The 24,200-nt window shown below is 33.4% G+C and overlaps 1 protein-coding gene and 1 long non-coding RNA gene across 4 annotated transcripts in view; one reads left to right on the top strand and one right to left on the bottom strand.

The window, feature by feature from the left end:
• Nucleotides 1–24,200, top strand: part of MALT1 (MALT1 paracaspase) — a 63,910-nt gene that overhangs the window by 32,063 nt on the left and 7,647 nt on the right. For 2 of the 3 annotated variants that reach the window (XM_077135350.1, XM_077135349.1), the window contains 8 exons: nucleotides 1,192–1,224; nucleotides 4,636–4,839; nucleotides 13,758–13,935; nucleotides 14,497–14,571; nucleotides 14,864–14,991; nucleotides 19,960–20,109; nucleotides 22,089–22,246; nucleotides 23,079–23,204. In XM_077135350.1, the coding sequence (XP_076991465.1) occupies nucleotides 1,192–1,224; nucleotides 4,636–4,839; nucleotides 13,758–13,935; nucleotides 14,497–14,571; nucleotides 14,864–14,991; nucleotides 19,960–20,109; nucleotides 22,089–22,246; nucleotides 23,079–23,204 (1,052 nt within the window). The remainder of the gene's footprint in view (nucleotides 1–1,191; nucleotides 1,225–4,635; nucleotides 4,840–13,757; nucleotides 13,936–14,496; nucleotides 14,572–14,863; nucleotides 14,992–19,959; nucleotides 20,110–22,088; nucleotides 22,247–23,078; nucleotides 23,205–24,200) is intronic. The other variant, XM_077135351.1, reaches the window with a different exon arrangement.
• The window catches only part of LOC143662017 (uncharacterized), a 58,057-nt gene continuing 34,658 nt past the window's right edge, over nucleotides 802–24,200 (bottom strand). Inside the window, exons 6-8 of the long non-coding RNA XR_013165092.1 lie at nucleotides 20,039–20,087; nucleotides 12,075–12,130; nucleotides 802–1,035 (exon numbers count right to left, since the gene is read on the bottom strand). This is a non-coding gene — a long non-coding RNA (uncharacterized LOC143662017). The remainder of the gene's footprint in view (nucleotides 1,036–12,074; nucleotides 12,131–20,038; nucleotides 20,088–24,200) is intronic.

Raw genomic sequence — 24,200 nt, 5'->3', positions numbered from 1 at the left:
TGCGTGGATGGAGACACATCTCCATAGAAACCATCTAACCAAAAGTTACCACCCACAGTTGGGTGGGTCACATCTCTATGGAAACAATAAAAAAAGATTCCACCCAGCAATATTGAATAAGGATTAAACAACATGGCTTTTCTGGGGTACATAATACATTCAAACCACATTCCACATGTTGTTTCTCATTATTTTTAGCACTATAACTAGTTTGCTTAGTTTCATACTTCTGTTTTTTTAATAAACATAAACATGCATTTTTATGAATGATGATTGGACTTATGCTGATTACATAGAAGCAAAGTAGAAAAAAAACAGAAAGTAGTATTGCCAAGTATATCTTTCTCCTTGCTGTAGTAACCTAGAGCTCACCTGAAGCCTCCATAAGACTTGCCTCAAACACCCAAAACTAATTGGCTTAGAAAAATAACCTAGTAATGTAGTTAGTTGTTTTTCTTGGTCTGATTAGTATCTCCTTTTCCTAAATTTGTTATTTGTTGCCTTTCTTCATTGGACATTGTGAAAAGCTATTTCAGAAAAACTTTCGCAAGCCACAGCTGCCTGAAGTGTTCACAGTTCACCCTTTAATTATATCCTTACATGGCAAGAGTCAGAGACACCAAAATTTGAGTTTTAAAAAAGAATGTGTGGTGATATTCTCACAAGCAGTGGGGACAACCAAAGCAATAGGCTGAGCCCCCAATCTTGGGGTTTGTTCTTATGAAACTTAACCCCGCAAAGTATAGGCTAATCCTACTTAAAATTAAGCCTAAAAGTCACCCCCAAAAGAACTTCTTTCGTGGCTCAGATGTGGCCTCTCTCTCTGAATCAACATGACAGGTAAACACAGTGCCCTCCCGCTGTCTGTGTGGGACATGACTCCCAGGGGTGTGGAACTTCCTAGCAATTTTCAGATTGTAATCTCGTTCTAGCATGTTCAGGTTTATTACCCCTGGTTGTGGTAACCAATTACCAAAAGAATTCCCCTGTCTTGATTCTCCCTCATTCATCCATGTATATGTGTTCATCAGGAATCTGAAAAGTTAAAATTATTTGCAAGTTGGCCATTAGAAACCATGTTCTGTATTTTGACACTGCCATTGATAATAATTGTTTTCCCATATGTATTTACTCTAGAAGATACTATATCATAAATAACATTTTATCTTTTTTGCTTTTATCTTTTTACAGATAATAAACAGCAAATAACTGACCAACCTTTGGGTGAGTAGAACTTTAAAGTGTATGATCAAAATATAATCAGTGTTTAACTCTATGTTATGGTGATTGTGAAGAGATTTAAAACATTTTAATTTGACAGTTTTTATAAATGTTTGAGTAACATTAGGGCCAAATATTTTATTTGGGGTATCTGTAAAATAAAGTATAGTACAGGAGGCATAAAAAGGTTATGAATTCAGTTTCTGGAACTTCAAGTCAGCTTCTATGAGGTGATGTCTATATTTCTGGCAACATCCTTCCCCCCCCCTGCTTGCGTAGCCTCTCCACGTGGCTAGCTTTCTTTACATATTGCCTAGATCCCAAAAGTGGAAGCGGTCAGGACTTTTTAAGATTGAGGCCTGGCACTGGCAGAGTGTTAAGCCACATTCGCTGGAAGCAAGTCACAGGACAGCCCAGATTCAGGGATGGTGGCAAAACTGATGGTACCACTCAAAGGTAGGAATTCCGTGGCCCTGGGGCACCATCCTTTACTGCTCCTGGAAAAGTGGGCGTGGGCTAGATTATAGGTAGCCTGCAATTCCAAACTCAGGAACTTGGACTTTATTTTGTAGGAGAGTCATTAAAAGTTTTGGTGCATGAGAGTAACAAGGGTGATATTCAACCAGATAGATTTGATGCTGCAAACTCCATCTTGGCCAAGATATATGGCCAAAGATTTTTTTTAATTAACAAATGCTTATATAGCAGTTAATAATTTGGATGAAATAAGATTATTAACACTATTAATAATTAGACACGAACTTAGTGATATAACACTACAAATTTTTTTTTCTTTTCCTCTTTTTCCAGTAAAAGGTTTGTGTTCAAGATGTTGTGGGTGACTCTTAAAGTAAATGTTTTTCTGCAGGAAATTTCTCCCATTTATTTTATTACTTGAAAACCATCATAAATTGCTTATCTAGTTGCTGAGTTTTCTTTGATCCCTTACTCTTATCTCCTCACATTCAAATTTCATTGTTTCTTTCTATGCCTTATCTCTAAAGTTTGCCTTTTCCTTTGCCTTTCTTCAGCTAATTTCCTGGAGTAGGTTTTTATCATCTCATATTTCAACCATTACAATCTGCTTCTCTGTTCAAAATCAACTCCGGTTCTCCTGTCATCTAGGAATTCCTTTACAAATGAATTGGGTAAGGTATGATACCCATCATCTTTATTACCATTTCATTAAAAAAGAAGAAGAAGAAAATGCTCTAAGACATCTTAGGAAGTAGAAATTACCATTGGGAAAAAATTTTAGAGAGTTGTAGGCACTATTGATTCATGCATTTTAAGTCATGTAGTTCTCAAATTCTTGAACTCAGGCATTCTGCAAACTACATCAAGTTTTCTTTTCCAAATGGATAGCAAAACCAATAAAAAAAAAAGAATTGGCATTGTTAGCAGAACATCCAATGTTTGACAGCTAGTTTTTTCTCCAACAAATCCCCAATTATTTTTTTCTTTAACATATTTATTTTACCAATAAAATGTTGTCTAGGATATACATTAGAATTAAATTATAATATTCTGGTCAGGCAACAGTGGCTCAGTGGCAGAGTTCTCACCTGCCATGCCAGAGACCCGGGTTCGATTCCTGGTGCCTGCCCATGAAAAAAAAAATTACAATATTCCACAAAAAAAACCCACTATGATTTGCATGTACTTTATTTCCTCTATACTTTTGGAAACCTCTTGCTCTAAAACTTTGGTTTGGGCTATGATGATATAACCAGAAGCAGCACATGCTGTTTTTCAGTGCCATTAGAAGTAGATCAAATGGAGTCTGTCACTATATCAGAGTTGGGTTAGATCTCTGATGGGGTTGATGGACAAAAAAAAAAAAAAAAAAAAAACACTGAAATTTTACCTTCTGTGAATTAGCCAACTACCTGCCTGATATAAGAGTACCTATCAGTTTATTTAAGAAGAAACAACCATGGACGGAGGGTGTGGGGCAGGAATAGAAGTAATATTATGTTTTGGAAGTTGTAATTTCTTTATTTGGGCACGTTAAAGAGCAGTAGCATATACTGCTTCCTTTTGAAATCCATCTTCATGTTATTCTCAGGTTCTACATTGAGTTTTAAAACCAAAGTCAGTTTAGTAGAAACTTTATGTCTGCATTTCCTTATATATTAAATAGTCTTCATAATTGACCTTTTCTTTTGGATAAAAGAAGAGATTATCATTTGTATAGGATTTAAAGTGAATTTTATTGGATTAGAGATTTGACATAAGTATACTTTATTTTTTTTCTAAAATGTGTTTTCTCATAAGAACAGATGATTTGCTAGAGACCTCTGAATATGTAAACATAAAACAAAGTATATCATGACAGAAGTATTGAAACTTTTCATGTAGTGAGGGTTTTCTAACATTTGAGAGAAGTCACATGCTTTGAGTCAGTGCTAATTTTTTTCCACACCTTATTTAACATTAGACTTTAGAATTCTGTGGAAAGAAAACTTGAAATATTCATAGATTTTTGGTGAAATTTAATCATCTTAATGATTTAGAACACATGAAATTATATTCCGTGTTAGAGATCAAGTCAGTAGTGCGATTATTTGTGCCTGTTTCAATTTCATAAGAGTGATATCCATAATTTATATATAAACTGTTTAGCAGCACATTGTGACATCAATATAAACTATTGAGCAGCATATTTGATCACCAAGCCCAAACCTGAGTCAGAAGGAGATGACCTGCCATCCTCCCCAGTGTGGCTCTTCAGCCGCTTGACTAGTCATACCTGATACTCTTATTATACCCCACTGTTCTCTTGAACTCATCACTGATTTATACTATGGCTTGTTCTGCACACATCCTGTTTTCAGTCCTCAAGGAAAAAATAACAGGTTCCTATTGTCCTAGTATGGTTTCAAGTGTTTGACCTTTCACCCCACTATAAACTAGCAACAGTACAGCTTAAGTTCCTGCTCTTCTCCCCTCATTGGGATTTCCCCCTTAATTGCTTTGATGTGAATTCTTCCTGTCCCTCTTTTGTTATTTCCTTTGTTTTTAGCCTCTTCCATTCTCAGCAAAAGAGAACTTGACATTCCTTGTTTGAATTTGTTCTAAAAGTCTAGTTGAATGTTATATACTTTATTTTTATTGTAATTCAATAAAAGTATTACTTTATTATCCATTACTATTATGCTTCATATACAGCTAATATCCTTTGACTGTCAAAAGAGTCTTTGTTTAATTTCAGGTATTTATTTGGCTTTTGTGTTCCTCAGTAGAGTAGATTAGTCTGCTACATTAAGGTAACAGTTCTAAAATGAAATTAAATAGCAATGAACTCTTATTTGTAAAGCATACTTTTGATTATAATGATACGTTGTCATAGGTTTTTATTTAAATATTTATATTTTCCTGTTAAAAAAATAAACTCCCCCTCTTTTTTTACAGCAAAAGACAAGGTTGCTTTATTGATAGGAAATATGAATTACTGGGAGCACCCTAAGCTTAAAGCCCCTTTGGTGGATGTATATGAATTGACCAACTTGTTAAGACAGCTAGATTTCAAAGTTGTTTCATTATTGGATCTTACTGAATATGAGATGCGTAATGCTGTGGATGAATTTTTACTACTTTTAGACAAAGGAGTATATGGTAAGATTTATAATCTTTGTTTTTCTTTTTTATAGTTAAAAATAATGTCATATTAAACCATTTAACCATTGGTTTAATAGTTAAACCAATTAAATTTCCTTTTTAAAAATTTGTATGATTGTCTACTTTTCTTTGTGTTGTACAAGATAGGTTAAGAGTTGAAAATCAGATAAAGTTAAGGTAACACATTTTTTAATTGAATTGAAAAGTTTTATTCTTCTTGTAAAAGAAAGATAGATTCGGTTTTTGTTCCGTGGTTTCATATGAATAGCTAGTTAACTTGAGGTCTTTATTTTCATGTTTCTTGTCTTGTCAAAACAATAGTGTTCTAGTAGAATTCTTATTTGTCCTTTATTTTTTGTTGACTTCAAGAGCTACAATATAGTAGAGCTTGACAACCAAATAGCAAGATATACACTCATATACGAAAAGCACTGTTGTGTGTTTTGGGTTTAATTTTTGTCTTTTTTTCTTTAGCATAAAAGATTGTTAACTGCATGGGCTTTCTGTTTCCTTTTTCTAACTATTGCATGGTATTTTCTGTCTGCTAGTAGGTACTAAAATTTAACAAGGAAATCTTGGTGAATGAAGCATATGAAAAAACAATTTATAAACTCAAGTTCTACAAGTTACAGGTGTACCTCTTTAAAAAATGTAGCAATAAATTTGTAATGATTTTTCCCATTCTTTCACTTAAATACATTAAGAACACTGCACTATAGTAAGTTTTTTTTAAAGACAAATATGCTGTCAATAGTAAGTAATTTATTTGGTAATTTATTTGTTTTAATTCATATAACCTCAATTATGGGAAGGCCCACATTGATACCATTAGGCCGTTTTTTACATGGTTGTGCTTACCATGATAATTGTGCCATAACATTTGACTGCCAGAAAAGTGACATTTTCAGATCTGTTGTTAGGCAAGCAGATGATAAACAGAAAGTAGCAATCTGGCTTCTGTATTTTTCAAAGGATTTTACTTTAATAATTTCTAAATGTAGTCTCTTTTTAATTAGATTGATATGATGAAATAAGGTTGGTAGAATTGCTAATGGTTCTCAAAGTAGAATTTTTGATCGGAAAAATTCTTAAAATCTGTTATTTAGATAAGTGCCCTGTTATCTAAATAATCGGATTAGCACTATAACATAAATGAAATTAATAAAATGAACACCTCAAATTTGAGATTTCAACCATTATGTTGATATCATTAACAATCTTACTTAAGAGTCATGAAGTGATGACTGTGGGTAAATCCGTCCATGTTTCTTGTGAGAATATGAAATAATATATTATACAAATATGCTTCCTTGATGATTGGCTGATATTTTCAACCTAGAATCAGGTAAATTGTTTAATTATTTTTATTTTTATATTATCCAGTTTATCTCAGTTTTTAAAGGCCAATATTAATAAAATGGCTTAAGCATTGTAAAAGAGGAAAACGCTTCTAAAACGCCACTAGAAGCAATGAGTGTGTGAGGACTAATGATTTGCCAAGTTAGGTTTCTGAATTGGTGAAGAGTTGAGAGAATTATAGGAAGAATCGTATGCTTGATTTTATTCACTCTTATTTCTTATTGACGTTATCACCTTGGCTTTAAGTACTTTCATTTGGCTTTTTTAAATGAAAACCTTAATTGCCTCTGCCTGGTAGAGAACTAGATGTATTAAAAAGTAGTGATGAGAAAAAGAGTTCAACTTAGGCTGAAGTTTTGCCCCAATTTAAAATATCATCTTGGAATATGAGAAATAAAGAGGCATATTACAGCAAAATGGCAGCTTAAGTAAGCTAGAAATTTTCTTTAAATCCTGCTGATTCATGTCTTAACAGGGTGGCTGCATTATATTTTGAAGTTTTGTGAATATCCAAAACATCAGACACATCTACATTAAATGTAAGTGTGGTAGAGGCTTGAGGTTTTATGGCATGTTGTAAAGAAACATGTTTAATTTTTCTTCTGAGCTATGCCTTTACCTCTAGTTGATACCCCTACATGACTAATAGTACTTGAGGGGTGGAGGTGGGAGGGTAGAGGCATAAGAATTTCAGCATGAACAACTTTAGATATGGAAAACATAGGGACTCAAGTTTATGACCTCTTATCTTGACCACCATGGGTTTGCAAATACATAGCTAAAAATTACAACAGAACAGAATAAAAGTAATCCACCTTTTTTTCTTTTTTTTTTTTATCTTGGTATGGGTAGGCTCCAGGAAATGATCCCAGGTCTCTGGCATGGCTAGTCAGTGTTACACTGCCCAGTAATTCACTTTTAAACATATATAAGTATTTAAAGAAAAAAAAAAAGAAAGAAGAAGAAGAACCAAGAACAAAAGTGACTTATGCTACATGTCCTTAAAGATAAATAAGGCTAAAGATTTCTAGTTACCTGATAACCTTACTAACCTCATACGGGTATTATGACAATTAGTGAGGGAATGTAAGTAGAGTGCTTTCTTAGAGCAGTGCCTGGCACCCAGGAAGTGCTATGTAAGTCTGATGGTGGTGGTGATGGTGATGGTGGTTGATCTTCTAAACAGAGCACTGGGGCACAATATAAGTTGGAAAGTTTTTCATTTAAATCATTATTTTCTCTGTAAACAAAAAAATAAATATCTGTGGTAAACTATATTTTTGGAAATCGTTTTCACTCCAAGTGAAATTCCCCAAAAAGCTAACTTACAGGATTATATTTCTGACCATATTAAATTCTTTGACATTTATAAAGATACCTGCTTTCTTTAATCTTCAGTATCTTAGAGCAGCTAGAAGTAAAAACCTAAAATTGTGGAATTGTAACCCATACCGAACTCTCAAATCTGTTCTACAACTAACTGTTGCGATGTGCTTTGAAATTTTTTTTTGTATATATGTTATTTTTTACAAAAGCGAAAAACAAAGTTGATTCTGATAATAAATGCATACTATCTGCTGAAAATTTTTAATTTGTAATCATGTACTGCATTAAAGAATTTTAAAAATCTAAAAAAATACAATGGTTTGGGCTAGTTTAACTTACATAAAATTACTTAATCCCTCTTAATATAATTTGGATTTAGGCTTCAATACAAAATGTTTATATATTTCATAAATCATTTATGGGAGGAATAAAGGTACTTTGTTGTAAGTGCCTTAATTTCAACAATTGCAGGGTTCGCATTTGACCTTGAAATTATATAACCACACTTAGCTCTACCGTGGATGGAGACTAAGCCTTCCCTCGAAGGTGTTTCTTCTCCCATGCCAGGTCTTGCTAATTAGAGCTAGGTGTGTCAGATAGTCAGTTGGAGTGGCACTGCAGCTTTCTGGTTGTTGTCTCTCGGTATTATCAGTCAAAAATGGCACCATATCTACTACAAATCACTCCCTATATAGAAAGGGCTCCAGGTCAGAATCTGTCCTGATTTGTTTGCATTGTTAATTTAATGTAATTCAGTAAATATTTACTGAGTTCTTATTATATCCACAGCCCAGGTAAGGGGTATGCTAGGTGCAGCAGGAGATACAGATAATCTACACTCTCAAGAAAATTATAATCCCTTAAAATAATGGGGCAAAAATGCTATATGGAATCTAGACACCTGTCAGCTATGTGACTTTAGGCAAATCATTTAATCTTTTGAAATTCAATTTTCTCGTCTATGAAATAGGGATAGAAATCCTTTAAAGGTTATATGGATTAAAATCAGATCATGTATGTGAAAGTGGTTTGAAAACCCTGAAAATTCTATATAAATGGAAAAGATTAATGTCTTTATCATGATTTTTTATTAGAGAAACTAAATATTCTTACAACTGTAAAATGTCAGTAAAAGCCAATCTATGAGTAAATGTCAAAGAGTTACTTCAACATCTCAAAGCAGAAAGAGATTGAGATATATTAGAAAGCTACTTGTGGAGGTTTCTGAACATGAGATAACCTTTGAGGACTGGTTAAGAATTGGATAGACAGAAGGGAGATAGTGTAACTCGAGCAAAGATGGAAGTTAGAATAAGTTTATCTTGCTCTAGAAACAGTAAACATTGATGAGAAATAGAGTCATATTTGAGTATCTGATAGAGGGATATGAATTTTTACTCTTTTAAGTGGACCGATTAGAAACTTATGTATCAGTCACCACTACCTAATTCCAAAACATTTTCATCATCCCAAAAGACAGCCATACCCATTAGCAGTTACTCCCCACACCTTCTCTCCTCCCCAGCCTTTGGCATCTACTAATCCACTTTTTGTTGTTGTAGATTTGTCTATTGCAGACATTTCATATAAATGGAGACATACAATATGTAGGCCTTTTGTATCTGGCTTTTTTCAGTTAATGTCTTCCCAGTTCATCCATGTTGTAGCATATATCAGATTTTCATTCATTTTTTTTTCTAATAGGTTTTATTCTTTAGAGCAGTTTTTATGTTTATAGAAAAATTGAGCAGAAAGTATAGAGTGCTCATATAACCTCCCACATTTGTTACAATTGTATGAAGCAATATTGATGCATTATTATTAACTAAAGTCCACAGTTTACATTAGGATTCACTCTTTATACTAGTCTATGTGTTTTGACAAATGTATAATGTCATTTATGCCATTACAGTATCATACGGTATAGTTTTGCTGCCCTGAAATTTCCCTATATGCTACCTAAATTTCTGTCCTTCACTGAGAACCCTGGAACTGCCAGGCTGTGTGCCACCTAAATATCCCTCCTCCTACCCCACAAACAGCTCTGTTTTTTTTTGCTATTTTTACTGTCTCTATAGTTTTGCCTTTACCAGAATGTCAAATATTGTAATCATACAGCATATAACCTTTTCTAACTGGCTTATTTCACAAAGCAATATGCATTTAAGGTTCCTCCATGTCTTTTCATGGCTTGATAGCTTATTTCTTTTTACCTCTGAATAATGTTCCATTGTTCAGATGTACCCCAGTTTGTTTTTCCATTTATCGGCAGATGGACATTTAGATGGATTGTTTCCGCTTTTGGATATTGCAAATAGTGCTATTATGAACATCTGTATATACATATTGTGTGGACCTATGTTTTCAGTTCTCTTAGATATATACCTAGGAATGGAATCACTGAGTTGCATGGTCACTCTGTTTAACTTATTGAGGAACTGCCAAACTGTTTTCTGAAATATTTGCAGCATTTTACATTCCCACCAGAAATGAATAAGGGTTCCAATTTCTCCTTATCCTTGCCAATACCTGTTGTCTGTCTTTTTTTTTTATTAGCCATCCTACTAAGTATGTGAAGTGGTATCACATTGTGGTTTTGATTTGCATTTATTTAAAGGCTAATATGTTGAGCATCTTTTCATATGCTTATTGGTCATTTGTATATCCTCTTTGGAGAAATGCTATTGAAAGCCTTTCCCTATTTTTCCTTTTATTAGAACAGTTGTAGGTTTACAGAAAAGTCATGCAGAAAGTGCAGAGTTCCCATATACCCCCCTCTCACACATTGTTTTCACTATTACTAACACTTTGTGTTAGTGTGGTACTTTGTTACAAATGATGAGACATTATTATTATAATTACGCTATTAACTGTATTCCATAGTTTACATTAGAGTTCACTCTATTGTACATTTCTATGTTGTGGTTTTTCTGGTAACTTATATACAACCTAAAATTTCCCATTTTATCCACTTTCAAATATACAATTCATTGCTGTTACTTACATTCACAACATTGTGTCTCCATCACATCATCCATTGCCAACACTTTTCCACCATTGGTGCCAAGTAAACATTAACTCAGAAACTCAGTACCGAGTAAACATGAACTCCACATTCCTCACACCTACCTGGCCTTTGGAAATCTGTATTCTTAGTTTATGAATTTGCATATTCTGCTTATATCATAGAAGAAGATCATACGTTGTTTATCCTTTTGTGTCTGGCTTATTTTACTCAACATGATGTCTTCATGGTTCCATGTTGCAGCATGCATCAAAACTTCATTCCTTTTTTTTTTTAATTCCAGTTTTTTTTTTTCTGTGGTGGCATCACGTTTCATTATTTTTCCATGTGAGTGTCCCATTATTGCAGCACCATTTGTTGAATGTTTGTTTGTTTGTTTTGTGGGGGAGGTACATGGATCAGGAATCAAACCTGGGTCTCCCGCATGGCAAGCAAAAATTCTACCATTGAACTGCCCTTGCTGCACCCCAAAACTTCATTCCTTTTTGCAGCTAAATAATATACCACATTTTGTTTATCTACTCATCTGATGAGTAGGTGGACACGGGTTGCTTTCACCTTTTGTCAATTGTGAATTGCATTCCACTCTGAACATCTGTGTATAAACATCAGTTTATGACCCTGCTTCCAGTTCTCTTTGGGTATATTGCCAGGTCATGTGATAATTCTATACTTTTTATTAGGAGGCTCATTTGGATACTTGTTTGTTTTCTTTTTTACAGCTGAAACAAACATCTTTTCAGGAAAGTGTTCAGAGTTGTTTGGTGCAGTTTTTAATGTGTAATTTCTCAGTAAAGAAAATATGACTCATCTGTTGGATCTTAAAACTAACCCAAATTTTCAATAGTTAATTCAAGAGCCTCTAGATAGAAAATTAATGGCATTTATATTTCATAATAAAAAAAAATAGCAGCCCATAATGCAGATTTCTACTTCCTACTTAGAAAAATCTACATTTATATTTTTATTGTGCAAGAATAGAGGGATAAATGTAAGATGGTTCCTGCCCTTAAGAAAGTCCTATTCTCATGAAGGAGACAAATGAGTCAGCAAATAAGTCCTAGTCACCTTCTTTTTCACACATCATGAGATAAAATTGTATTCCATGTTATAACATTGGTTACAAATAAGATCCTCTTAGGAATTAAAATACACTTTAAAAGCAGCATTTTGATGTTGGTTTAAAACACAAGTACTTGCCCAGACTAGCAGAGGCAGCAGCCAGAGCAACTGCAGCCTGTTCCCTCTCCCGCCTGCCCTGGGGTTTCCTGTCCTATCCTTCTGTTTTACACACCCTCTTCCTCCTACCTGCCCGCGGGCTGGCCTGCCTGCCTTCTTGCCCACCCCTCTTGTTCTGCCCCTGGCCTCCTGCCCTTCTCCTTCCTTCCCACCTGCTCCCCTTTTCCCCGCAGTTGCCTCATGCTTGCAGTTTTTGGCCTTCACACCCACCAGTGACTAAAGACTTGACACTGCTTGACGTGAACACCAGTATGATTGAAAGTGGATTAAATGTGACTCTTACCATCCTTTACTTTATCCATGGAAAGGAACTTGGCAGTATCATTGGAAAGAAGGAATCTGTTAAGAAAATGTACAAGAAAACGGAATGATCATAATAAAATAAAAAAAGAAGAAGATGTACAAGAAGAGTGGTGCACATATCAACATCTCAGGAGGGAATTGTCCTGAGAGAATTGTCACTTTAGCTGGGCCTACTAGTGCCATCCTTAAAGCCTTTGCTATGATCCTTGACAAATTGGAAGAGGGCATCAGCAGCTCTGTGACCAATAACACAGCAACCAGTAGACCCCCATCACCCTGAGGCTGGTGCCTGCTTATCTGTGGCTCTCTCATTGGGAAAGCTGATTGCAAAATCAAGGAAATACGAAAGAGTACAGGGGCTATGCTCCCCAACTCAACTGAGCAGGCCATCACTTGCTGGTATTCCACAGTCCATCACCGAGGGTGTCAAACAGTTCTGTGTGGTCATGTTGGACTGCCTTCCCACCACCACCCCCAGAGGGCATGACCATTCCAAACCAGCCCAAGCAGTCCAGATATCTAGTCATTTTTGCAGGTGGTCAGGACAGGTATGGCACAGGCAGCGACAGTGCAAACACCACCACTTCCATGTGCATCAATCCTGACCTAGAGGGCTCACCTCTAGAGGCCTATCCCATTCAAGGGCAGAATGCCATTCCACAGCCAGATTTGACCAAGCTGCACCTGTTGGCGATGCAGTAGTCTCATTTTCCTATGACACATGGCAACACCGGTTCAGTCCAGGTTTGGAGGCATCAACTCAGACTACTCATGAACTCACCATTTCAGATGATTTGATTGGCTCCATAATCAGGCATCAAGGCATCCAAATCAATGAAAGTCATCAGATATCTGGGGCGCAGATCAAAATTGTGAACCCAGTGGAAGGATCTACTGATAGGCCGGTTACCATCACTGGATCTGCTGCCACCATTAGCCTTGCTCGCTATCTAATCAGTGTCAAGTAAGGCACAGGCAGTGACAGTGTGAGCTTTCCCCACACCACTCCTTTCATGTGCCTCAACTCTGACCTGGGGGGACCACCTCTAGAGGCCTATGCCCTTCAAGGGCAGTTTTCCTTGGAGACAGGTGTCGTAGGGAACAGCAAAGACAATGCAGAGTCATCCATAATCCCTTTATTGTTCACCACCACCCATGATCTGTGTCGTTTCTGAAGATTTTAAATACTTTCTAATTTTCAGTTTCTATACACCTTATCACTTTGTCGTCCACTCATGATTTTTTTAAAGTGTTTTAATTCCTTTCTCTCTTCAGCTATTAATGCTGAGATCCATATTTAGTTTTATAAGCTTCTCCCTGTTTTTGTTTTACTTTTTGGCTCATGAATTTTTTTCCTGGTTGTCATGGAAATGGAAGAATGGAATATTAATACATTTTAATTTTGTTCTGTAATGTCAGGAATTTTCAAAAAAAAAAATAAAAGATAGACTGGGGGAAAAAAAGCACAAGTCTTTCAATTAAAACCATTACCAAAATAACTTAAAATACAAGTGAAACTTAGCATTGAATATGTTTATGATTATTTCTTAAATAAGCTTGCATCAACTTAAAGAAAATAAACATCTTTTTTTTAAGTGTGCTACATATTCTGAGTGTAATGTAGAATTAACATCCACCCTTTTTTTGCTTTTGTTCATTTCAGGATTATTATATTATGCAGGACACGGATATGAAAATTTTGGGAACAGTTTTATGGTTCCTATTGATGCCCCGAATCCGTATAGGTCTGAAAATTGCCTGTGTGTGCAAAATATACTGAAATTGATGCAAGAGAAAGAAACCGGACTCAATGTGTTCCTGTTGGATATGTGTAGGAAAAGGTAAAATTCCTATTTATTGGATGAAGTTTGTTGCAGTTAAAGGTCAGCCTTTAAGAAATAAATCTAAAGCAAACTGAAATGTAGTTACTTCTGGAGAATTAACACCCACAGAATTGGCACCTGTGGTCATTCCTGTCGGTTCTGGTCTCAGAGTTATGGAAAGTTTAGTTGAAGCAGGGATGTTTGAAGATTTGGATCCCAGTTGCTGGCCACTGTGTTTCTAAAGATTAGGACCAATGATTATGCCATAGTAACCTCTTAGATTTACTGTGTTTCATTTACTCAACACTGTTCAAAATTCAGTGTCAGAGTTTAAATACAACTGTGGTTTAAAGCCAACAAGAGAAAAGATGTGACTATCTGCTGTCTCATTAGAGCCTCATAAAAGTAGTAGCTGACCATATGCAGGATTTTGGATCTGTAATTTTAAATTATGTATACTAGAATCATATCATATTTTCATTATTTATGCTCTTTTAATAATTCTTATATAATTTTTCATATTTGTATCTGCCCTTCCCCCTCCCTGCCCCTCTTTTTCTTTTTGTTGTTGTTAAATAGAAATGACTATGATGATACCATTCCGATCTTGGATGCATTAAAAGTCACCGCCAATATTGTGTTTGGATATGCCACGTAAGAAAATTTTATATTTAGACTGAAGATTTTTTTACTCTTTGATGACTCCTTTTTTTATAGGCCTAAAAATATCCATAGACATACTGGTATAAAATTGCCTCTTTGGTGTTCTTGGTAGAAAATTTTAAATCATTGACTTTAGTATTTCATACCTTGGTAGTTTGTTCTTGCTAAATAACTCTTTAATTAGAGATGTTATGTCCAAGGCAAAAGAGAGAATGAGGCTCATCGGTATGTATGTGGCAAGTGTTTGCTTTTTTAAAAAGTTTACTTTTTTGCTATTTTTAAGGTGTCAAGGAGCAGAAGCTTTTGAAATCCAGCATTCGGGATTGGCAAATGGAATCTTCATGAAATTTTTAAAAGATAGACTATTAGAAGACAAGAAAATTACTGTATTATTGGATGAAGTTGCAGAAGGTAAAATAAAATATAAAGATAAAACTATTTAAAAGAGAGAGAGAAAACTACTCTAGGGGCTCTGTTTGGTGATTTTTTTATCCCTATTGTTGTTCTGCAGGTTTCAAATTAGTATTTTTTTAATAAAGTAATTTTATATATAATGTTTAGCAACACTCCCACTATTTAATAGCCTCCTTTCCTCTCTGTTGATTTAGCTGCCTGCTATCTATGCAGCATTACTTAGACTTCCAGGCTGACCCCTGGCACCACTGTGAAATGAACGAGGTTTAACCATCAGTTTTTCTCTTCATTTTAGTTGTTTATAACTTTGTAAAAAGCTTTGTACTTTTTTTTTATAAATTAAAAAATATTAACAAACAAGACATTAAGATATCATTCCATTCTGTACTATTTTTTATAACTAAAATTTTTTCAGCTAATATTTTGTTAAGATTAATCTATACTGTGGCATGATTACTTCACTCATGACTGCTATATAATATTCTATTTTGTGGGCATACCACAGTTTTTCCACCTGTTCCCATTGATATTAATATGAGTTATTTCCAGGTTTTTGCTATTATGAGCAATGCTGTTGTGATGCTGTATATATCTCCTAGAGTATCTGTGTAAGGGGACTTGGGGTGGTATAAATCTAGGATTTGGAATTGCTCAGTCATAGAATATGTCAGTTTTCAATTTGAGATAATATCAAACTGTTTTGCATAGCAGTTATATGAATCCATACTCCCACCAATATGTGAGAGATAGTATGTGTCTACACCCTCAACATAATATTTTTAATTTGTCATGCTTTTAATTTTTGCCAATCAAATCGAGTTAAATAGTGTTTCATTGTGGTTTTTAATTTGGTTTTCCTGGTCACTAGCAATATATAATATCTGTTTATGTTTTTAATAGCCATATGTATATCTTCTGGGAAAAAACCTGTTTATGTCTTGTCTACTTTTCTATCATGTTGTTTTTACTTTTCTTATTGATTTAGACGAACATTTTTCTTAGAATTTTTAGACATATTTTATTCATGAGTGAAATGGGCCTGTAATTTTTCTTTCTCATAATATTTTGGTTTGATTTTGGTATTTGTTATGTTGGCTATGCAGAATGAATTGGGGTTATTCTGTCTTGTTCACTGGAAAATTTGGTATAAAATTTAGATGACCTGTTCATTGAATATTTTAAGAGAACTTTCCTATAAAGATACCACCTGAGACTGGTATTTTCTCTGTGGAAGATTTTTAAATACTGCTTCAATTTCTTGAATAGTTCTAGGACTAAGGTTTTTCTTTCTTTTTTGTGTCAATTCTAGTAACTAGTGTTTTCATAAGAATTTGTTCCATTTGTTAGTTTTCAAAATTGTTGTAATGTAGCTGTTGATACTCTAATAGTATTCTCTCATCTCTGCTTTAATTGTATTCATGTATCCCTTTTTATCATTGTCACTTACCTGTGTCCTTTCTCATTTTTTCTTCCTTGATTAATATTGCCAGATTTTGTCAATCTTGTTATTTCTTCTCAAAGAACCAATCTTTGACTCTGCTGGTTTCCTCTACTTTTTATTGCTTTCTATATCATTAATTTCTGCTGTTCGTATTATATCTTGCCTTGCTTTCTTTGAGTTTGTTATTCTTTTTCTAACGTAAGATACAATTAGCTCTTTCATTTGCACCCTGTCTTTTCTAATTGAAATTTCTAAAGCTATGCGCTCACTTAAAGCCATCACTTTCATCACATTCCACAAGTTTAGGTGTTTTTTTAGTTTCTATTTTGGGTTTTTCCTTAATCTTTTAAGTTATGTAATAATGTGTTTTTAATTTCCAAAAATGCCAAGATTTTAAATGTATCTTTTTATTTTCTTCTTCTGTAATTGCTCTCTGGTCAAAGAGCATGTCTGTTTGCTTTTCTTTGAAATTTGTGGAGGCTTTCATTATGGCATAATTTCATTCTGGCCAGATGAATTTTTGTAAAAGTTGCATTTATGTTTAAAAAACAGATTTTCTCTATAATTATTGGATAAAGAGCTCTTATTTATGTCCTAATGGTCAAGCGTCTTAATTTTATTGTTTGTTAGTTCTTCTAAATCTTTGCTGATGTTTGGCTCTTTTAATATTTTTTTTTATTGATTTACAAAGAAACAATTTATTAAATGGTTAAAAATTGTTTGAAGAACATTATTATTGAATCTTATGAACACTTAATTATTCCATATTAATGAGAGTTATATAAAAAATAGAAATTGTATTTGAATATCATCTATTTGGATAATCAAAGGCACAAGTCCGAATCTTTTTTTGTAATAGCCATACCTGTCTACTTTGGAAGTACATATATCACTAGGTAGGTGGTTGCAGTTGGGAGCTCCAAGGTGTTGAACTTGAGAGAATGATGTTGCAGTTAAATAGGACCAGGAAATGTTTTGTCTCTAACCTGCTTGTGCCACCACACTGCATGCTGACTTCACCTCAGCAAGTGATGGTGAACCACTTAGAAGGGATGTAGCTTCTAAGGGTCAGGAAGGGGAGCTAGGGCTAGCCACCCTGCAACTTGTCAGCATGAATGACCCTGTTGTAATTGCCTGTTTACTTCTCTGTCATTTATGAAACTGAATTCCAAGAGACCAGGAACCTTTTCTTTGTCATGCATTTATGTAGGTGCTCAACAAGAATATATTGATTTAAAGCTTTGGGACCTGAGTCTTGAAGCTGGCTTTAAAGCAGAAGCCCTTGGGTCCCAAAGCCAGATCTGGATTAGCTCTTTTTTTTTTTAATTTTTTAATCAATTTTAAATTTAGAAAAATATATGACAACAAAGAAACACAAACATTCCCAACATATAATCATTCCGTTCTACATATATAATCAGTAATTCACAATATCATCACATAATTGCATATTCATCATCATGATCATTTCTTAGAACATTTGCATCAATTCAGAAAAATAAGAAGACAACAGAAAAAGAAATAAAACGAAAACAGAAAAAAAAAATTATACATACCATACCCCTCACCCCTCCCTTTCATTGATCACTAACATTTCAAACTAAATTTATTTTAACATTTGTTCCCCCTATTATTTATTTTTATTCCATATGTTCTACTCGAGCATCAGACACAAGGTTTCACAGTCACACAGTCACATAGTGAAAGCTATATCATTATACAATCATCATCAAGAAACATGTTTTTAATATGTATTTTCTTGGTAAATTGACTCTTTTATCATATGTAGTGACTTCATCCCAAATATCTGGTGACCTCCTCCATCCCAAATAATGCTTTTGTGCTTGTCTTAAAGATACTTTGGTCTGTTATTAATATAGCAAAACTAACTTTCTTTTGGTTACCATTTACTCTGTCAAGTATTTCGTGTCATTTTGCTTTGGTGATCACATTTGGAGGCAGCATATAGCAGATTTTTAAATACAATCTCATAAATATTTTCTTTTAACTTAGAAAAGTTAGTTTATATATAGGTATTTTAATTATAGTGGTTTTTTTTTGTACCTGTTTCAGTCCTGTTAACTGATATTTTTTTTATTTGGCTTGTTTGTCCTCTTTATTTTTCATGTATTTCTTTATTCTTTCTCCCTTAACAGACCATCATTTCCTTTGGTCTTCCCACTCAATCCCCAACATATTCATGTCACCTAGGTTTGGTTCTGGCTTATTATAGATATGTTTTTCTGTTTTTCTTTTTCCTTATTGTTGTTAAAAAAGCAACAAACTTTATCAAGGTAATTGAAAGCCTTTACTTCATACATCTCCTGTGGTATTCCTGAATTTGCCTTTTTCCTTATTTAGACATCATCCAAGATTGTTTTCAATATGAGTCATATATGGTAAAACTTTTGAGACCACTTGAGAATTTTTTTTATCATACCTTTATTTTTGAATGACAGTGTAGCTGGTTATACATTCTGAGTTCAAAGTACTTCAACAATTTGAAAAGTACTACATTGTATTCTTGCTCTTGAAAGTCTAATTTTCTTTTTCTCTCAGCAAGCTTTTAAAATGTTTTTGGTTTTTGATGTTCTTAAATTTCACCATAGTTGTCTTAGTGGGGATTTTCCCTTGTTTCTTCTTTTTGACATTGTATAAGTACTTTCATATGAAGTCTTGGACCTTTTTCTGATTGATTTCTTTCTGTTATTTCTGCAAATAAAACTTTTTCCTCCCTGTTTTTGTTTTCCTGGGATTTCTACTACTTAGGATTTCTACTTCTGTTTCTATTTATTAGATTTTCTTTTATAATGTAGTCTATTTCTTTATCCTTTCCCTCTTCCTTCTTGGAGAATTCCTCAATTTGATTCTCTAGATCATAGATCTTTTTCTTAGCTATATCCATTCTGCTCTCTATCCTATCTATTGTGTTCTTTATTTTGATTTATAGTTTTATATCTGCTATTTCTACTTGGTTCTTTATGTCTTCTTGTTCTTATTTCAAAATGTTAAAAATCTTTCCTTATCTTTTTTAGCATTATATGCCACAGACCCACCCACCTCAGTTTTTTTGTTGTTTGTCTAGATAGTTGTGATTTATCTAGATAGGAATCACTCGAGGAGGAAGCTAGCAGTTGTTTATTAATTCATTGTCCTCAAGCGAAAGTCTTAAGTTTTCTTTATTCCTTTTTGTCTCTTCTGTTTGAGAGTTTTATGTTGTATTTCTACTCTGTTGTGGTTATACTTAATTTATTTTGCTTGTATACTTGCCTGGCACATAGCATGTCTTCAGTAAGTATTTGTTGAGTGAAAGAATAATATGGAGACTATAACCTGACTAGTAGAAGAAGTCTTGTCTAAATATTTAAAACATAGTTTAAGGATTGGTAGTCTCAAAAAATATATTACTTCTTATCTTTTAGGTACGGGTAAACGTCACCTTACCAAAGTCTTGGTCTAAATATTTAAAACATAGCTTAAGGATTGGTAGTCTTTAAAAATATATATTACTTCTTATCTTTTAGATATGGGTAAATGTCACCTTACCAAAGGCAAACAGGCTTTAGAGATTCGAAGTAGTTTATCGGAAAAGAGAGCACTTACTGATCCAATACAGGTAACAGCATATTCTGCAGAATCTCTGGTGCGGAATCTACAGTGGGCCAAGGCACATGGTATGAAAATTTTAACTTTTGTACACTCTTTCTTTAATATACTTACTAAATCATAAATATATTTTTTCTTCCGAGCAAGCAGCTTTCTTACCAATTTTTGTAGTGGATATATTTAGGACTATTAGGCATACCAAAGGTTTAAACAAATGTTTATAGATATTATACTGATTTATTTAATATTGGAAATATTAATTATTTAACCTATTATTTTCACATCAGTAAAATTAAATATGGTCATTTTAAAATTTTTTAAAAGAAATACCAGTTAATTTTCATTTTGTCTAATACACACTCCCTTAGATTCTCCTATATTGTGACCTTTTGAAGTGTGCTATATTGAAAATTAACCAGTTCTGATTCTGTCTCTACCACTTGATAAACATGTTATCTGAAAAATGGGAATGAGAGATAGTACCTACTTCATAGGGTTGCTGAGACTGAATGGAATTACATATGTAAAGAGCAAGCATGTGTTCAGCAAATTGTATATGCTAGTATAAATTACTGAGCATTGTCTCTGACATTTGGATCAGAGAGTTGTATGATCAAGAAAAAAAAAGTGGTGAAAATCATATGTGTAACTTTAGTAACTTTTTGGCAATTCTATGTGATTTAGTTTAAAAAGTAAATTTAAATTATTGAATGAAATAAAGACTGTAGATTTTCTGTGAGTTCCATGTATCTATGCTGTGAATTTCTTATTATGATACTGAAAATTACTTGTATTTCTTGAGCTACAATATATTTTTATTAGTCTTTGTTCTTTAAGATATATTTTGGTAAAATTAATATGTTAAAGCACATTAAAATATAAAATTCTGTAACTATATTATCTCAATATTCCAAATAGAAATAGAAATCGGATAAGTAATGATACTAAACATATTTTCCTTAAAAAAAGGCTCTCTAAATAACAATAATAAAATCACAGGGATATAGATCAACAGCAAACACAGCTTAAACTTTAATCAAATAAAACTAAAAAGGGCAGATAGTATAGGTAGCAAATTTGACTGATAAGTGGATAATTTCTTTATAATAAAGAGTTCATACAAAATGGTAAGAAAAAAACATTAAGACCATTCCCCAATAAATAAACACAGGTTACAAATTCAATCATCCACATATTTAGGACTATTTTAGTAATTAAGAAACAAATATAGAAAATGGCACACATAAATAATAATTAGAGAAGAGGAATGAATATCATGATAGTGTATTTCTTTTATTTATTTATTTACTTTTGACCTATCATATAGGCAGACATTTTGAAAATTAGCAATACCCAATTTTGGAAATACTATGGCGAAACTAGTGTATTTATATTTCATTTTAATCAAAAACTCTTTGTCCCATATATAAGGAGACATTAAAAAGCTATATTCAGCAACTATGTGATGTTATTAAGAATTACTGATTGTACATGTAGATTGGAATGATTTCTAATTGTTTTGGTAATTCTTTTTTTAAGTAATAAAAAAAAGCTATATTCAACAATCTAAAGAATTAAGAGAATATATGAAATACTCAAGTAGAAAACAAAATAAAAACCAGAAATATAATAGATATTCAAGAATAACAGAATGATTTCAAGGCAGTAGGTTACAACATGACTGTTCAGTGACACTGTGCTTTGTTGAAATTATAATGAAGATTGAGGCAACAGTAAAAAATATGTCTGCAACTGTTTATGTACTTTTGGTTACTTCTGTGAAAATCATATATGCAAATGGACAAGAACTGTAAGAAAATAGTAAATGAAAGATTTTATTTGTTTGAACAACAGAATTGTGGGTTTTTTCCTTCTTCTTTTAATAGTGTTTGTAAATAATATGATGTTGCTTACATGATGTTTTTAAGCAAAAGTAAATGCCCTAATCACAGCCTGCCCCATAAAGATTATGTTTGCTATTTATCGTCAGAAAACTTGCAAGCACTTTAAAATAATTATCTATATTTTTCTTATCATTCATTTTTAGAACTTCCAGAAAGTATGTGTCTTAAATTTCAATGTGGAGTTCATATTCAATTAGGATTTGCAGCTGAGTTTTCCAATGTCATGATAATCTATACAAGTATAGTCCACAAACCACATGAAATAATAATGTGCGATGCCTATGTTACCGATTTCCCACTTGTAAGTCTCTCCTTTTTTCTCTTATTTAAAATACAACGATATATCCTCAAGTTTAGAAGTAAGCAAGGGGTAAACAAACAGAAATCCAAAATATCACTTTTATTACTGATAAGGGTTTCATGGAGTACATTGGTTAGTGTGAGAACAATGGTCTAGCACTGAGCCCCAGAATGAAACAGGTACATCTCCCCAGTCACAGCAGCACTGGACCGGGGTAGGCCTCCCTGTGTGTCTGGAGGTAGGGGATGGGGATACCTGTGGGCTCCTCTCTTGAGGAGCAGAACAGATGATACTCCCTGCTAGCAGGCTGGCTCAAAAAGAAGTAAAAGTGGAGGGCTGACTTTAGCATGCATTCCCATTTATTTTTCTTAAATATACCAGTCATATGAATTCCCTGTCCCCCTTTCCAAAAGTGATGAATAAAAAAGAAAAGAATCCTGAGTAGAACACTATGAGGCTTGCTCTACTTAAAAGGAAACTTAAGTTAACAAGTATTTCCAGAAATAATTTGAAAGTAAGCTATCTTTTCAGATATAAATTTACTTTTTAAGTGTATAGTGCAGAATTTAGAATTCCTCAAAGATAGATATACTCCCTTTAAAATCTGTTCATAATTAAATGTTGGTGATATTTATCAGATAAGAGCAAAATTTATAATGGATTATTACTTTAAGTATAGAATGTTATTTTCATTGTTTCTTTATCCCTAGGTAAGGATTTACCTACTCAGGCCAAAATATGAAAGAGTGATGTCTGTTAAGATGTTTTGTATCATAGAATATGTTGTTGACTTTCACTGATTTCATTATTAACTTTAACTTTTTTTTCACAGGACCTAGATATTGATCCAAAAGATGCAAATAAAGGGACTCCTGAAGAAACTGGCAGCTATTTAGTATCAAAGGATCTTCCCAAGCATTGCCTTTATACTAGACTCAGTTCATTGCAGAAATTAAAGGTTATTTATTTTCTTCCTCATAATTACTAATGGTAAAGATTATGAAAAAGAACATTCATTTTGGCATGTGGACCTTGTATTTATCTGTAGATGCTGCTTAACTGGGTAAATTGAAGTTAAGTTAAGAAATCTACATTGGGTCTCATGAACAATCCTTTTCCTATTTATTGTATCCTATTCCTTCTAGTAGCCTGAGGCTCTTTGTGTGAGTGTGTATGATTACCCTCCATGGTAGTTAAAAGTTAGGGATATAGAGCATATTCTACTTTTAAATGTTTTGGCAGTTATTTTCTAGAAAGTCAGTATTGGGATTTATCTTATCGTTTTAATCTTTTTTCATTTCTAGTTGCCTTACGTATGATAAACTATCTCTACATAGTTGACCTTTCTAATAAAATCATATCCTTGTCAATTCAGATTTTTAAACTCATTCATAACTGTAGGACCATATATTTATCAGCCAAACATGAACATTAGCAGATGAAATGGGGCAGTGTTGACATTTACACCAGAATTTAGTCTCTCATCTTAGAAATTTAGCCCATTATCTGATCCAGTTATATTTCTTCACCAATACTATAAAATATTATAGTATTTATAACAGCTTAAGCTTTTGACCTAGGTACAAAACCAGATTATTTTTTCCTTAAAGAATAATTTCCCATCTCCAATAATAAGGGAGGGTAAGTTTCCCAAGCCTCACTGCTTAGAAAATACCTTTTCGCTATTCATCAGGAATATAATTTAAGATCTCTATGACTTTGTCTGCTTTCAGTTAACAAGAACTGGAGTTCTGCTAAACGCTAAGAATTAGTATAGAATGAAAAAAAATGGAAGATGATTATAGCTGGTCCTTCTTAGTCTATGGGAGATATAAAAGATGCCTTGAGGATTTAGAACTTAGGAAAGGCAAGGGGTGAGAGATTTTTCATTGTTTTTTTATTTGGTTTAGTTTGGTTTGATCAAGTGATACTTTAAGATTGATATACTTTCACT

Source organism: Tamandua tetradactyla, chromosome 18 (assembly GCF_023851605.1).
Source record: "Tamandua tetradactyla isolate mTamTet1 chromosome 18, mTamTet1.pri, whole genome shotgun sequence".
NCBI classification, from domain to species: domain Eukaryota; kingdom Metazoa; phylum Chordata; class Mammalia; order Pilosa; family Myrmecophagidae; genus Tamandua; species Tamandua tetradactyla.
Note: the sequence above shows the minus strand (reverse complement) of the source record. Positions and strands in the feature narration are given on the sequence as shown.